Source organism: Ziziphus jujuba, chromosome 9 (assembly GCF_031755915.1).
Source record: "Ziziphus jujuba cultivar Dongzao chromosome 9, ASM3175591v1".
Lineage (NCBI taxonomy): Eukaryota > Viridiplantae > Streptophyta > Magnoliopsida > Rosales > Rhamnaceae > Ziziphus > Ziziphus jujuba.
Window position 1 is genome coordinate 11,221,262 of NC_083387.1, and position 16,403 is coordinate 11,237,664.

The 16,403-nt window shown below is 28.2% G+C and overlaps 1 protein-coding gene across 1 annotated transcript; it reads left to right on the plus strand.

The window, feature by feature from the left end:
* Positions 1 to 7,632: 7,632 nt before the first annotated feature.
* LOC107411267 (transcription factor HHO6) lies at positions 7,633 to 10,716 on the plus strand. The gene is made up of 5 exons (XM_016018812.4): positions 7,633 to 8,237; positions 8,527 to 8,771; positions 8,928 to 9,324; positions 9,817 to 9,893; positions 10,133 to 10,716. Exons 1-5 carry the CDS (start codon positions 8,024 to 8,026, stop codon positions 10,412 to 10,414), a joined length of 1,215 nt encoding a protein of 404 aa, XP_015874298.3. The 5' UTR covers positions 7,633 to 8,023; the 3' UTR covers positions 10,415 to 10,716.
* Positions 10,717 to 16,403: the final 5,687 nt, after the last annotated feature.

Consider the following 16,403-nt stretch of genomic DNA (forward strand, 5'->3'; position numbering starts at 1 on the left):
TTGGGAACAGGTATATAATCAATTAAATTAATGTAAACTTGTGATATTGAATTGAGTTCCCTCCATGAAGAGAATAACTTCTCAATTAATAGACTATATACATAAAGAACCATATTCTCTTCCTGATTAGTGAATTGGCTTACGAACCCATATTTATTTATTTAATAATATTGTTAATTTATTATTTATTTTTTCTCTTATGATATTAAATAATATGTTAGTTTCTCTTCATGCATGTTTCGTTTTACTTTTCTTCTTTTGTCTTAGTCTCGGAAATCATCTCCTTGCTTTATATACATATAAGTAATCGAACAACGATGGTAATAAATATTACAAAAAATGATAAACGAGTTCAAAATCTTACATGTAGAATCATTTTTTAGGTCATTGTAAGGTCTGGTTCTGTGGTTCAATCGGTCGCTCATCAAGATATCAATCATCTTCTTAGTTTTGCTTTAAGATAGAGCAAGTGTATTAGATATAATATAATATTAGTCTTGATGAAAACAATGCATATATTTACATACATACATTTTTTTTTTGGTAATTATATATATACATAATAATATATTTTATAGTATAAATATTTATTTTCTTGGATTGTTGAAAATATATATCCGTTGAAATTAGATGCGTTGCTTTGGAATTTGGATAATGAAATTACTAATTGGTAGGCTAGAAACCCGGTCAAGCGAAGCCATCTCACTTTTTCTTTCTTTCTTTCTTTTATTTATTTATTTATTATTTTTTTTCCTTGATGGTTTAGTAAATTCAATAGCTTCCCTTTTGATTAATCTTTTTCATTGAATTGACCAAGCTGTTTGATTTTAAGATCCTCTTCATGACTTGGCTTTAATTCCATGCCATCATTACTTTCATTAGAAGCAGCATTAGCAGAATCTAATACCGTTTGACCCATCATATTGATCAGGAATACATAATTACTCAGCCACAAAAGAAGCAAATTTAGCTTTACATCAATTGAGTGACTAAAAAGCCCTCAATAAAGCTAATATCAAAGACCCTGTTTTCCCCCTCTTTTTGAATTTATTATCTTTGAGAAATTGCAGCAGTGCTGAAATATTGAAGAAGTCATATGCTGGGTAAGGACTGTAATTAAGCTAGGCATTTGCTTATTTGTCTTCGTATATATTAAGTAAAATTTTAGGGAGGTCTATTCACTTACTAGCTACTAATTTTTGCAAAATTTTCCTTTTTTTTTGGTTTTTTTTTTTTTTTTTTTTTGGGGGGGGGAGGAAATATGGTTAGTTTTAATATTATGGGAGGGTAGTGGGTATTATTTTCTTCTTTTTATTTGGAGGGCAAGAAGCATAAAATCCAAGATGGGATTTTAGAAGAATATATCATTTTGATCACATAAACTCAGGGTCTAAGATGGCATCCTGTAAGAGTTCTTATCTCTTTATAAAATTAAAATATAATGGAAGAATCAAAGAACTGTTTTCTACATGGTCCATAGGTTGAAAATAGTAATGTCAAAAAATCTCCCTTCATTCAAAAACTGACCAGTCTGAATGTGTTGAAAACCTGCAGCATCCTAAGTAATAAGTTCTCTCCAAAACCCAACAGTCCAAAAAAACTCAAAAAAAAAAAAATCCAGATAAATAGAATAAAAAAGAAAAAAAAAATGAAACCCATATGGGTTTTGATCAGAATTGAATAGTCAAAAAAATATGGTGGAAGAATAAACATATAATAAGTTGGAATTTTGGAACTTGGTGGAGGTAGATATAAGATTCTTCATTCTATGGGAGAGAAAATATGGAATCTAATGGCTGTAAAAGTCTTGTCTTTTTTGGGGTTGAAAAAGGAGCATCTTCTTCTGTCTTCTTCTTTTTTCCTAACATATGTTCCAACTAAAATCTCAGGCAATATCCAAGTTGGGTCCTACTATTTATATATATATTTTTTCCAAGATTCCTTATCTCTAAGCTAATAGCTACCAGTAGCTAATACCAACATTTTCTTGAAGTTGATGGGTCCACACGCATTTCAGACACTAATCAACACAGACCTATCACATGTTGCATAGTGTCGGCTTGCTTAAGAGATATTAATTAATAACTTTTTCTAGGAAGGAAGATGGCAATGTTAGTTGCATATTCCATCCCATTTGAATTATATCCCAATTTATACGGGACATGGTGATTTCACCAAATACTAAACTTGTTATATCACCAATTAGGTTTTTAATGAGTTTTTAGTTTTAATTCATTCATCAAGGTGTCATTCATAGGACTTGCCACAGTCTATATGTCTATTATGGGAATATTATAGATTTTTTCATTTTTTAGAATAAGCTGATAGATAACTTTTAGAAAATAAAGGAATATATTTAATTTAAAATTTTAACAAATTTTTATTGATTTTTCTTAGTAATTAATTTTTGCAAAATTCATAAATTTTCATCATAAATAGTTTACTTTTTACACACTTCCATTTAAAAAATTTTGATAAATATTAATAAATTATATTTCTCATGTCAACAAAAATATTATGATGTCCATACTTTTAGAAATATGGACATCATTACACCTCCCAAAACTATATAACTATTGGTATTTTGCATCTGAATTATTTGCTGGCTATTTACATCCCAGACTATCCAACATTGTGCGCTGTCTTTATAACAAGGGTAAACTTGTCTTTTTGCATCCAACTCTCAAACTTTCTTGCTCAACCGTTTCCATTGCCACTCTCCTTTCTCATCTCCCTCAAAGTCTTGACAAAAACAGAGAATAATAAAAATAGATGTAGTAATTAATAACTAAGCTTTTAGATTAATAATAAATAAAAAAACAGCTATTTTTAATCAAAATCAGAATATGTAGTTGATAAATTTCATCCATTTGTTAGTTTCACATCAGATCAAAATTTTATCAGAAGGTAAGAAACAAAGAATTCCATTTTTTTTTTTTTTTCTTTTTTTAGTTCTTGGGTTTGTTTCTCTCTCTTCACAGCAAGAGGTAGTGGAAGGAGAAAGTCTTTGGTGTTCTAATATGTGGTGGGAATACTAATGATACTGCAGCATTTGCAAAGATTTTGGGAAGAAGTTGAGTGCCATTGTTGATCATTTCATGACCACTCCCAATGTGACGCTATTACATGTAGCTGCCAGGGAATTGAATATGTAAAAAAAATTAGCCCCCCCAAAAATGAATACTAACAAACTGAGCCTTAAAACCATTTTTAAAATGAGGAAAATCAAAGAAACCCACATGGTTGTACTGGACAAGAAATTCAAACCGTAGCTGAGCTTGCTTGAGATGTCCAAAAGACCAAATTCACCTTCTTTTAAAGTCATGTGCGCCTCACATGACCTAAGTCACCTTGTCTTTTGTCAATACTATATAATTTTATTATTTGTTTTACAAGAAAAAAAATATCAATATCGTTTATTAAGAACTGTAATGTAATATGTTACAGAAATTGGAGACTTAAGTTGTTTATCAAGTAACATGGCAAAATAGTATGTCATTAATTTATTAGTTCTTAGTCAATTTCATTTAAAACTCAAAATTTTAATATTGATAAAAATATTAAAAATTTAAAATATAAATTTTTTTATAAAAATATTGAAAAGTATTTAATATCGATAAAAATTTATAAAAAATAATATAAATTTATTTTTAAAATAAATTTTTTTTATTAAAATTTTAAAATTAACTTATTTAATCAATCAATTATCAAATTAATTATAAAAATTACAAATATTTAATATATATTATATTTCTCTCAACAATTTAATTTATAGTAAACGGTAGTGATAATAAATAAATCATTATTAATAAAAATATTCAAATATATATATATATATTTGATAAAAATTGTTTATTAACTAAGATAAAATAATTATTACAATTACATTATATTTCATAAATATCGTCTCAATAATCATGGAATTTTTAGGTGGTTAAAAATTATTGATCTCTTTCTCATTTTCATTTTTAAATGTGAAATGTAAAAAATAATTATTAAAGAATGTATCTTTTTGATAATTTTTTATAAAATTATTAATATGTCAACCATGAAAATCTTATATTAAATTTAATTGTCATGATATTTAGTATAAATTATATCATCCTTTTTTTATTTTTTTAATATTATTAATTTAAATACTATCAACATCAATTGTACATAATATTGTATTTCCATATTATTATTTTTTATTTTTATATAATCAAGTATTAACTTATAATTATAAGATTCTAATGAATCCATCTTATACAAAATGTATAATAAATATATATATATATATATATATATATATATATATATATATATATATATATATATATATTTATCAAGGTTATTTAATTTAATTTATTCCGTTTTATTTATATCATTAAATATTTAAAAGATAAAAAAATTATAACTAAAGTTAATTTGGTAAAATAATTTACTAAACATTAATAACATTTATAAATTTTTTTATAAAAAATAAAAAAATTTATAAATATTTTTAAAATTTTAGAAATTTACATGAAAATTCTTGAAAATTCGACGGATATTATGAATTTTTTAACCAAATTATTAAGAATTTGATATGGATATTTGGATAGAAATTCAATAGATATTATTGAAATTCTATCCAAATCTATTTGGGATCTAAATTTCTTTTTAACCTTTTAAAAAAATAAAAATTTCAGAAAAGTTTCAATGGAAATTTTAGATATTTAAAATCTTGATTTCACTTATTCTTTAAAAGTTTATTTATCATATTTATGTTGTATATATATTAATTTTCAGCCAGTAAAAATCATACATCATCTACGTTACATCAGTAAACAAGTTGGTACTGTTTTTTAAGATAGAAATTTATGCATTCTTTGAAAGTCTTTTTCAATTGTGCATGATAATGAAATGTTTAGTATTTCAAGTAGAAGGTGACACTAAAACTGACCTTAACTTCATTGGATACTTTCGATTTTTCAGGATTTCATTAATTATGAATGGATTTTTCCCTTTAAGGTTTTTTTTTTTTTTAAAAAAAAAAATATATATATATATATATATACCAAAATTGAAATTACAATTATAATAAAACAAAAAAACACTATTTTGGTTAAATATAATTAAACTTACTAGTGCTTAGGAGACTATTATTTTACACGCAAGACAACATTTTTTGTCACTTTGAAGTCTACAAAGCACATAGGGTACCACATTGTGGGAAACCTGCACATATCAAATCCTAATGACTCGGGAAACTTTAGAGAGAACCCAACCCAAAAATAAAATAAAATAAAAAATACCAAATTTTGGGTTTTGGAATCCCCAGGAGAAAGAAAACAAATAAATTTTCTGATCCACTAACTAAGCCAAACTCTCCAAGTCTGAAAGCAAAGGATTCCCATTTTGAAGTTGGGAAAAGATTACTCAACAAACCACAACAAATGGAACAAATACAATAAAAAACCAATAGCAAACCCATAAGAAAAATTGGAGTGTGCCTTTAAAAAAAAAAAAAAAAAAAAAAGGGTGAAAAAGGGTCATAAAAAATATAATATAACGTATAAATGTTGGAATCTGATGGACATTGACTGGCTTTACAGTGAAAAATTCAACTTTGGTGGCCTTCTTGTTCCCATTGAGGTCGAGATAGAAAAAAAAAGAAAACAATGCTTTGCAAATGACTGTTTGCCAAAACGAAGTAGTAAAACCATATTTAAATCCATGGATGAATCAGATTGACAAATTCAAGGATACCTTTTACTCCATTAATTAGAGAAATTATATATATATATATATATATACTTTTTTTTTTTTTTTTTTGGTTGCATACAAATCATTTCAATTTTGGGGACAAACCAAGAGTTGGGTGCAAAGTTGAAAAGAAGAGGGTTACTTTTGGTGGATGGGTGCTTTTGGTTCTGGTTTTGGACATAACTTTTTCTTCAAAGAAACTAACTTTAAAGGAGTACAAGCGTCATTGGGGATACCATTCGTAAAGAAGGGGATCACATCCCCAAAGAGTGGAGTGGACTTGTATTGTCCCAAAAGATAAATTTTGTTCAAAAATTGACCAATTAAAATTATATGACCAATTTGAACTTTGAGCATAGTGAAGAACAATTAAAAAAAAAATACATATTATCTCTACTCTTTGTTTTGTGTTACTTTGGTAATTGGCATTTGCATTATAAAATTGCGTTTGAAATGTTGAAAGACTTGAAGTTCCATTTCCAATTTATATCTTGTCAAAAAAAAAAAATGAAGTTCCATTTTATATTAAAAAAAAAAAAATCTAGGACAATAGATCAACAAGTTGATGTGGGTCAAATTTAACAACAAAACTTCCAAAAATAATGATAAGCGGGCAAAAAAAAAACACTCCATTATAATAATTAGATTAAAAAAAATAATAACGTATTCCGATTTGTGAAATTGTATATATTAAACGGTTCTTTACCTTGATCATTTTTCTTTTTCCTAATCATACTTTGTTAAGTGGATATCATTGATGTGACTATCCATTTCACACTTATATAAATATATAACAAGTCTTAAATGAGCCGTCTGTTTATTGTACGGACGGTCCTTATACGGACTATAGTATTGGTAACAATTTTTCATAGTTTTGGTGATGATTTTCTAAAAAACCGTCATTAATATTATGAAAAACCGTCATCAATACTGCGGTTCTCATACGAACCGTCTTCACCATAAAATTTATACTTAAATGAGAGTTACAAGTTAAAATTATTTTTTTATCATTAAATTATATTAATATTGATATTTAAAATTATATTAATTTTGATTATTTTATTTTTTCTAAATAAAATTTCAATATGTTATCAAATCTATATTTAATTATTTTTAAAATTTTAAAATTTAAATCTAAAAATTAATAAAAGGATATTAAATGTTAAAACCATCTGAGTTCTATTAATAATGAAAATTTTATCATCTTCAAATATTTGATTATGAAAATAAAGTTCTAAATACTAAAAAAAATGACAACAATTATTTTTACTACTATTTTTTTTTTGGTAATGAATTTTACTACTAATTTTCTTTTTGTTAAAGTAAAAACAACTTAATCTTAGCAGTTTTTTTTTAACAAAAAAAAAATATAGCAAGCAATGAGTTTATTGAATCCAATCATAATTAGAAAGTCAAATTCCCCAAAAAAAAAAAAGAAAAAGGAATTAGAATTAAGATAAGAATGGATTCATAAAACCACGAACAAGATCCAAATCATCCTACAGTCCTCTACTGGGAATATATTTACAAAAAAACACGCCCACAGAAAAATATAATAATAATTAAAAAAAAAATTAGAAAAAGAATTCTCTCCAGAATCGGAATATGCTCGGTGGAGATTTTAGAAAACAAAGTCCCGTAATATGAAAAATATTCCGAGGATAATTTAGACATTTTATATGTATATTAAAAAAAAAAAAGGGAAAATTCCATTCGGAGTGAGAGTCCGAGTTGAGAGCCGCGTTAAACCCTGAAGCCAACGAGAGAGAGAGAGAGAAAAAGCCGAAGCTGAAGCCGAGTAGTGGATAAAATACGCGACGCCAAGAAAGCGACTTTTCGCAACCCAAAAAAAAAAAAAAAAAAGTCGAAACTCGGCGATGCATTTCTCTTCGTCTTTCGCTTTCTTTTCTTTCTCATATTACAGAATCTCCTCGTCTCGCCCCTTAAGCTTTCATTTCCTTATTTTATTTTATTTTATTTTATTTTTAATTTTCAAAGCCCTCTATTTTTCTCTCTCCCCAAGCACCTTTCCTTCTGTGTGTGTGTGTATATATATATATATATATACGCTTTCATCAACATAATCTATATATATAATTTATATAGATCCTCACTGTTTCTATATATATTTCTCGCCTCTTCAGTTCCCTTTGAGAAATCTAAAAATCTCCTTCGTCAGACGTAAAAGAAAAAAATAGAAGAAGAAGAAACGGGAATAAATCGGAAGAGAAAGATCTGCGGTGGTTTTGATATTAGTGAAAATAAAAAAATAAAAAAAAAAAAGATTTCTCTCAGAATGGGTTCGGTTCTAGCTGAACTGAGCTTGGATTTTAGACCCACTTTTGTTCCGAAAACGATCAGAGATTTTCTCAAGGAGGTCTCCATGATCCGAAATGTGCCAGAGAGGGTCGCCAAGTTTGATGATTTTCTGAAAAGATTGGAAGAAGAAATGAGGAAGATCGATGCCTTCAAGCGCGAGCTTCCTCTTTGCATGCTTCTTTTGAATGATGGTTGGTTGATTCTGCTTTTTGATTTTTAACCGGTTTTTAATTTTCTATGTAGGTTTTTAATGGTTTTTCTTTGATGGGTTTTCTTATATATTTTGAATCATTTTTTCAATTCTGAAAATGAGTTTTTGGTTCCTATGGAGGTTTGGACCATTTGGGTTTTTCTTCTTTTAATGGGGTTGTTCATGTTTGTAGATATTGATCATTAGGTTGTTTATCTTATTCAGACTCTTAAATTCCTTTTTTGGTCTGATTTTTCATTGTTTTTTTTTTTTTTTTTTTTTTTATGCAGCGATTCTGACTCTGAAGGAGGAGTTAACGCAATGTGCAGTACCAAATGCTGAACCAGTGCTTGAGGAATTCATACCATTGAAGAAAGATTGTGATGAAAACGAAGAGCAAAACAATGACAATAAAGAAAAGGACTGTAAAGACAAGAAGAATTGGATGAGTTCTGTGCAGTTATGGAACACTGATGATTATCCCACAACTGATTTCAAAATTGATCCAAAACTTACTTCTAAAACAGAAATTAAGGTATACTACCAAAACTTCGTGAAAAAAAAATTTGCACCAAAAATAACTACTGAATGTTACCTTTTTGATTGCAAGAAATTTGATCAATTGTATCTAATAAGGTCTATCATATATAAAACTGACTTGTTTTTCTTTTTGTCTTTTGTTCTATGGCAGAGAAATGAAAAAGAATATGGATTTACAACTGAGGATCCAGTCCACTGTAGTAGGAATAGGACCGGAGGAAGGTCATTTATACCATTTAAGGCTTACTCTGCTTTTCCTGGCATTAGAAAGGAAGATAAGGATGAATTGCCGGTTCATGGGCTTTCTTTGCTCACTCCGGGTGTAAAGAATCCAAAGGAAGAATCTGGTTCCAGTGGCTCCAGATCCACTTCTAGCAGAGCAGTCTCATCCTCTGCTGCTGCTGCTGCTGCAGTTAATGTTCAATCCAACTTGCGAGCCGGGCAGCAGCAACCACAACAGCAGACTTCCCGGAAACAGAGAAGGTGCTGGTCACCGGAGTTGCATAGGCGATTTGTCAGTGCCTTGCAGCAACTCGGTGGTTCACAAGGTTAGACATTGATGTTGAAATCTGATAGTAGTTTGGCAAATGATTTTATCCTTACTATTAAATTGGAGTTGGGTTTCGTAATGAAAGAGGAAAAGAAGGAAATTAAGTGGGTTTGGTTCAATTATTTCATTTAGTTTCCAAGTTATGGATTCTTATTATTCTTCAGCAGAACTCTGTTTGGCTTGATTGAAGGAGCTAAGTGTGGGGCAATTAAGCTACAAAGATACTGCCATGGCCAATTTAATCTTTGAAGACTGATCTTAGATATGAAGTTGGGATATACTTTTGTAACGCTTTTCATCCTTAAGATATAGTATGAAACTGTATATGTAAGACAATTGATTGAACCTGGGAAAGTAAAAGGGATAGGAAAATTGAGTCTGTGTTGTCATAGCTAACATCCATGAATCTATTGCTAGTCCAGTGTTCAAATTCATATTGTCCTTGCATGTATCAACAATCTAACTTTGTGTTTTCTTGGATCTTTTGCAGTGGCCACTCCAAAGCAAATTAGAGAACTCATGCAGGTTGATGGCTTGACTAATGATGAAGTGAAGTCTCATCTGCAAGTAGGTCCAAATTTTTCCATTCATTTGTTTGGTGTTTGGGAAAAATGAGAGAGAAGGAAATTTTTTTTTTTTTTTTTGGTTATTGTTATTTTGTCTATAAAGCCTTTTCCTTCGATTCTCATATTTTTCCACAAAAATTCGATGGCGTTTTGAGACTTTTTATCAACTCTTTGACATGTGGAGTTGCTGAAATTAAATCATTAATTTTTTATTTTTTATTTTTTCTCTCGTCAACGCAGAAATATCGACTTCACACACGAAGACTTCCAGCCTCCTCAGCAGCCCCAGCGAATCAGTCTATTGTAGTTTTGAGTGGTCTATGGATGTCCCAAGACCAGTATGGTGATTCTTCAAAGGCTAGCAGTTCACAATCGGGTTCACCTCAAGGTCCTCTCCAATTAACAGGAACTGGTGGGACTTCAACAACAGGGTGTGATAGTATGGAAGATGATGAAGATGCAAGATCAGAGGGCTATAGCTGGAAAAGTCATGTTCATAAACCTGGAAATGATGATGTATAGAGTTTATCCATCATGAATTTTGCAGATTAAAAAAAAGAAAATTTACACGTGGGAGGAGTTTGATTAATATAAGAAAATAATACATAATACATATAAGGATGAACTTGAGTGAGAGAGAGAGAGAGAGAGAGAGGCTATGAAAGTTTTGTAGAATTAGTTTTCCCTTCCTTTCTATCTTGAACATGAGTATTTTTTTGTTTCTATCATAGAGTTGTTTCTAGGACTTTTGTCAAGATCCTCGTCACCCTGAAACAAACAAAAGAACAATGCCAATTTTCGTGCATAAGGCTCGTCGTTTTCTATATGGCATCTTTTTCCGTTTGAGAACTCTTTTACTAAACAATTAAACATTCATTTCCAGGTAAAATTTATTGTTCCAAAATGTCCCATTGCAAGGAAGTCACTAAAACAAGTTGGGTTTGCATTTGAACTGAAATAGGATAAACCAACTCCTACAAGTTTGTATCATGCTCATTATAATTGCATTAATATGCTTGTCCTACTGTGTCATAGGTATAATGTAGAGAGGTCAATAATCACATACAACATAAACCGTATTAAAAATTTAAACCTATAGGTTCTACAGAATAATTATTCATTATTCGATTATTAGGGGGTTTTGCACCACATCAGCAATACAAAGGCTTGTGAAACCTCCTTTGTACAATTCTTCTAGGTAGACATGATGAAGATATTGGTATAATCGTCACAAGGTGTACCGTAATTAATGCCCCATGTGGCATAGAGATAGGGAAGAAAGGAACCAGATGCTTTGAATCCAGCAGCTAATATTATTTTCTATATTTATATGCCAACCATAAAATAATCCAAAGAATCAAACTTTTCTTCAATTCGGTAAAATGGGTATCATCCTACCAGTTTTTCTCATTTGTATTCGGTGAATCTCATTTTTTTTTTTTTTCTTTTTGGTGAATGGTGAATCTCATTTGTTGCTTAATAGAAAAAGTTACACATCAAATTGCTAAAGTCCATCAATTTCTAACTCTACTTCTTAATCCTGAAAGAGGGAGAAAAATAAAATAAAATAAAAAATAAAAAATAAAAAGACATGGATCAGAAATTGTCTTTCATTTACTTCACATTCCACGCCACCAAGTATCAACTTTTTAACAACTTTTTAACGTGTGAAAAAAGTCACCACTCTTATATCTCACATTTTCTTTTACCCATTTTCAGATTCCTGCCTTATGAGGCAGAGAAGGTTAATTATGGTATTTACAAGAAGATTGTGGCTTATTTCAAAACTTTAGTTTTACCATTTTAGACACTTTATTCTTCCTTAAAGCATCGAGAATGAGTCAAATATACCTAGCACCAGAGGTTTTTTTATTTTTATTTTTATTATTATTATTATTTTTTTTATAATAATAATAACTTTCTTACATGTTAGCCTTTAGGCTCATGAGTATAATAATGGGAATAGTTATCTGAAATAAAGCAACTATTGTACTTACCAATATGAGGAAAAGCATAAGTTGGAACAACAATGATTCATTTTCAATGTCTTGAGAAAAAAGAAAGAGAGATTAATTTCAATGTTGAAAATTGGTGGATGGTAGTGTTTTGGTTGTACAAGATATAGGACAAGATCCGGACTTATCTTTGGAGAATAAAATACTTTTATACTACTTTTTTTTTTCAAAAAAAAAAAAAAAAAGTCCTGTTATTATCTTCAATTGTCTGTAATGATGTTTTCATATTTAATGCAAAGTAGACAAGGGTGAAGTTGACATTATCCTCAATAACTCAAGCTTAGCAAGGTATCTAGTTTTGGGATCTATTTTTCTTAATTAAAGGGGCTGTATGGGTAGACAAGAAGAGAATCTGAACAAAAAGATTATGACTTTTTGTCCTAATGCCAGATAACAAACAGATCTTGTTTTAAATTTTTGGCAAAAGATAACTAACAGATCCTCTGTAAGTGCAAGGATGGAAGCTTTTTATCGTAGTAATTGATTTTAATTATTAGAGTCGGTTCTGTTTGGCATGGTTTTAATGCTTTCAAAATTTTAAAGCAATTTCTGAAACTGTTTGCATAGAACGTAAGAGTTATTATTTTCATAAAAATTTAAAAATAAAGCCATTAAAGTGTAATTTCTCATCTAACTATAAAGTTCTGATTGGTATAATTTTTGAGAAGTCAATAATAACTTTAAGACTTAAATTAAAATTATTTTTGGAAGAGTATGGCCAATTTTTATTTAAATTTTCAAAAACATTTTTAATTCAAATCATTTCCTCACAGAGTATTTTTAGAAAAATAGAAAAAAAATAAAATTTATTCCAAACAAAATCTAAAAAAGCAAAAGTTATTAAATAGCTTAGTTAACATTTAACCTAAACAACCTAAAATTTATTAAATAGTTTCATCTGCACCTGAAAGCTATTTGGTCTAATTAATCTCAATTTCTCTTTCTGCCCTTTTTCAAGAATAAGATATCCAAGCAACCAAAGTAAACCATGATTGAAATTTTTTTTGTTTTTTCCAGTAGTTAAAAGAAAAAAAGATTTTGATTGGATAAAACTAATCACAATAATTATCCGCATCTAAAAGATGTAATCAATTTAGTCAAATTGAAATGGTTTTTGAACCCAGCTGGCAATATTAATGTGGTCTACAAACAAACCCTATGAATCCAAATTGTTCCAAATTCCCCAATATATATATATATATATATATTTTCCTTTTTACCTAACCCAGTCATATCATATCCCACTAAAAAAACATAATCAGTTGTTATGTTTATCTGAGTCCATTGGCAAAACAGTCACTCTCACAACCAAAATTATAGAAGAGAATCTTGTAGACAAGATATAATGAAAGGACCCCACTTTTATGGGTCCCACTTTTTTCTTTACATACATATTATTTTATGGCATGAATTGTATTTGTTTGCTTGCTGACAGAAGTGTGTGAAAATGATGGAAGCTCTCGTTAACTTGTGTTTCTAAATAAGGGTTTTTTAAATTATTATTAATTTTATCATTATCTAGGTTTTTGAGTTAGCTGATTGGAATTTAAATCTCTGCAGGTATCCACTGATCATTCTTTATATTGGCAGAAAAGAATAGAAAATAGAATATATGCAGTAGAAGCTAAAGCTCAATGAGTAATATTCACATCATGCTCACATGGTAGCAGGAGTAAAATATAAAAACTTGGGTCCCACATTTGAAAGCCATTCCTATTAAAGATTCCTTCAAAAACCAGCCATGGATAATGATCCCGTTTGATGGGTATGGAATAATTTGGAATTATTAAAATGGTAAAGAGCTAAGAGCATTCTCGAAAGAGCATGGAAAAAAAAAAAATGGCATATGGTAAAATTCCCCAACCAGCCTAATGCCATTATAAATTTTCTACCAAGCTTTACAGAGCTTGATAAGGTTTTTCTTCAGTCTTATGCTTCTATGACCAAATTCGCCATATACAGTAGGACCATTTATGATGAATTACCCTTCTTCTTTTTTCTAAATTACATTTGGAGATATTATTATTATTATTATTTTGATGAGAATTATAATATATTTTAAATTAAAAAGAAAAAAATTTCACTTAAGTTTAGTTGAATTTAGAATGTGAAAGTATATTTTCAATGTTTTTTTTTTTTTCCATGTAAGACAAACTTGTTTTAGAATTTTGTTATTTATCATTAATAATGATGATCATTAATAAAATTATTATTGATATGGCTATTGCTAATTAATTATATTTAATTATATTTTGATTGTCAAGTGACATTGATTTAGTTGTTATGCTATTTATATCCATATTTGAAGATTATGGATCCAAAATATCAGACAGAAAATTGTTATAAATGACACAAAAAAAAAAAATTATGTATTTGTTTTTAATTTTAAAAATTTAATTTAGAAAAATAAACCATTTTAGATAGACACTTAAATTATCAATAACATATAAAATTTCACTTGTAATGGTGAATAACATTTTTGTAAACACTATTGAATTTATAAAATAATGGGTTGATTTGGGTTTGATTTTAGAGCTTCCCTGTGAATTGGATGCACTTGTTTTTTGGTAATAATGAATTGGATGCACCTGGCTGTAAAAGTTTTACGTGCTTTATTTTGTGACCTATTAATTGATTGATACACTTTCCTAATTGCTGGTTCACATATGTACTTATTCATATAAAAAAAAGGTATTTGTTGATTTTTTAAACTAATTGCTGGTTCACGTAAGCATTTATATATTTTTAAATTGAAAGTTTGAAATTCAAACTTTGTATATTTTATTTTTAATATACGGCTCAAGTGGTAATGCCCTCCTTTATTTATTTATTTTTTTTGGGGGTAATAAGCGGTAAAATCCTTTTGGTTTAAGATAATTAAGATTTCTAATTTTAATATTGACATGACCTACAAAACATATTTATTTATTTTTTTCTTAATTTAACCAAAATCAAGAGGGTGAATAATACATACACATACACACACGCATACATATATATATATATATATATATATATATACACAACTTAATTTAAAGACTAAAAGCCAATAGAATTGTGTTATGATTTTGTGTTATAAAGGGATTATGAGAAGAATAGAAAAATGATGAACAAAGGTTTTTTTCATTTACAATAATATTCTTCTTTACATTTATAATAATAATTTTCTAATTTAATGATCTAAATCAATAACTTATGGAATTTAAATGTAAATAGCTTACCAATTAAGACCAATTTATTTTACTATGAAAAAATATATATATATATATATATACGTTGCTAATTCTATTGGGCTTTCCCATTTGATCACTGTGGATTGAAAAGGCTAAAAAACAAAATTCATAATCTATATAATAAAAATAGTTTTTAATCTAAAAAATAAATTCAAACTTGAAATCATTGTTTGTGTAACCCAAATAAAATAAGCTCTCTCCACTCGCCTCCCCTTCCAAATTATAGAGAAACATATATAGTGTTTTTTTTTTTTTTTTTTTTTTCTTTTGAGGCTGAAAAAACACATATGTGGTGGTCTTGATACAGCTTTGCCACATAAGCTAACATCAGCTTATTACACATTTTAAATGCAATTTGAAAGCTTCTTACGTTTTCTCAAAACCGGGGCTTTTTATTTTTTATTTATTTTTTCTTTATTATTCTCATTATTATAGGCTTTAGTGCTACTGACATGGGCCTAACACTCCGTGGGCTGCCCACATACAAACTCTAAGATATCCGGGGATTCATTTTTTACCCTTTTTTTTTTTTTTTTTTGTTTGGAGAAAAAAATTGTTCATGAGTTATATTAAAATTTAGTATAAAGTGGCCCAATGGTAAATCCTTTATATCCACACAGTATGACATCCACCAATATGACATCCTGATCAAGAAAAATTTACATTAAAATTTCATGATTATTTTTTGTCAAATCTAATCTCTCTAGCTTATATTTTGAAAAATTACAATTTATATACATTAGATTTTAAATTTTTTTAAACTACAAAAATTAGTTTAGATGATGAATTATTTAAATAAAAAAATCTTGTTATTTATTACTGTCTGTAATAATTACCATTTTATATTATAAATTTTAATTAAAATATATAATTTTAGTATTTTTTATAGTCATTTAAATTATTATTTGATATATAATTATAATTTATAATCGTTTAATAATAATAACAAATAATATTTTTTAAATAAAAACGAGGCATTCACTGTTAAGCCACTTTATGTTTTGTTTTGGTTTTTTTTTTTTTTTTTTTCATAGTAAAAAAATAAAAAAAATTGTATTCTATATTAAGGATCTATTTGATGAGATGAGGAGGAAAGGTATTAACTTAACTTGTGAGTGAGAAGTAAGAGGAAATAATGCTGAGGAAAAACATATGAAAAAAAAAAAAAGTGGTGATGTAAATTAAATTTGGGCAAAAGCTCGTATGTATAGTAAGTGGGAGGTTATAATTTTATTTTATTTTTTGGGGAAAATTCCAACCTCA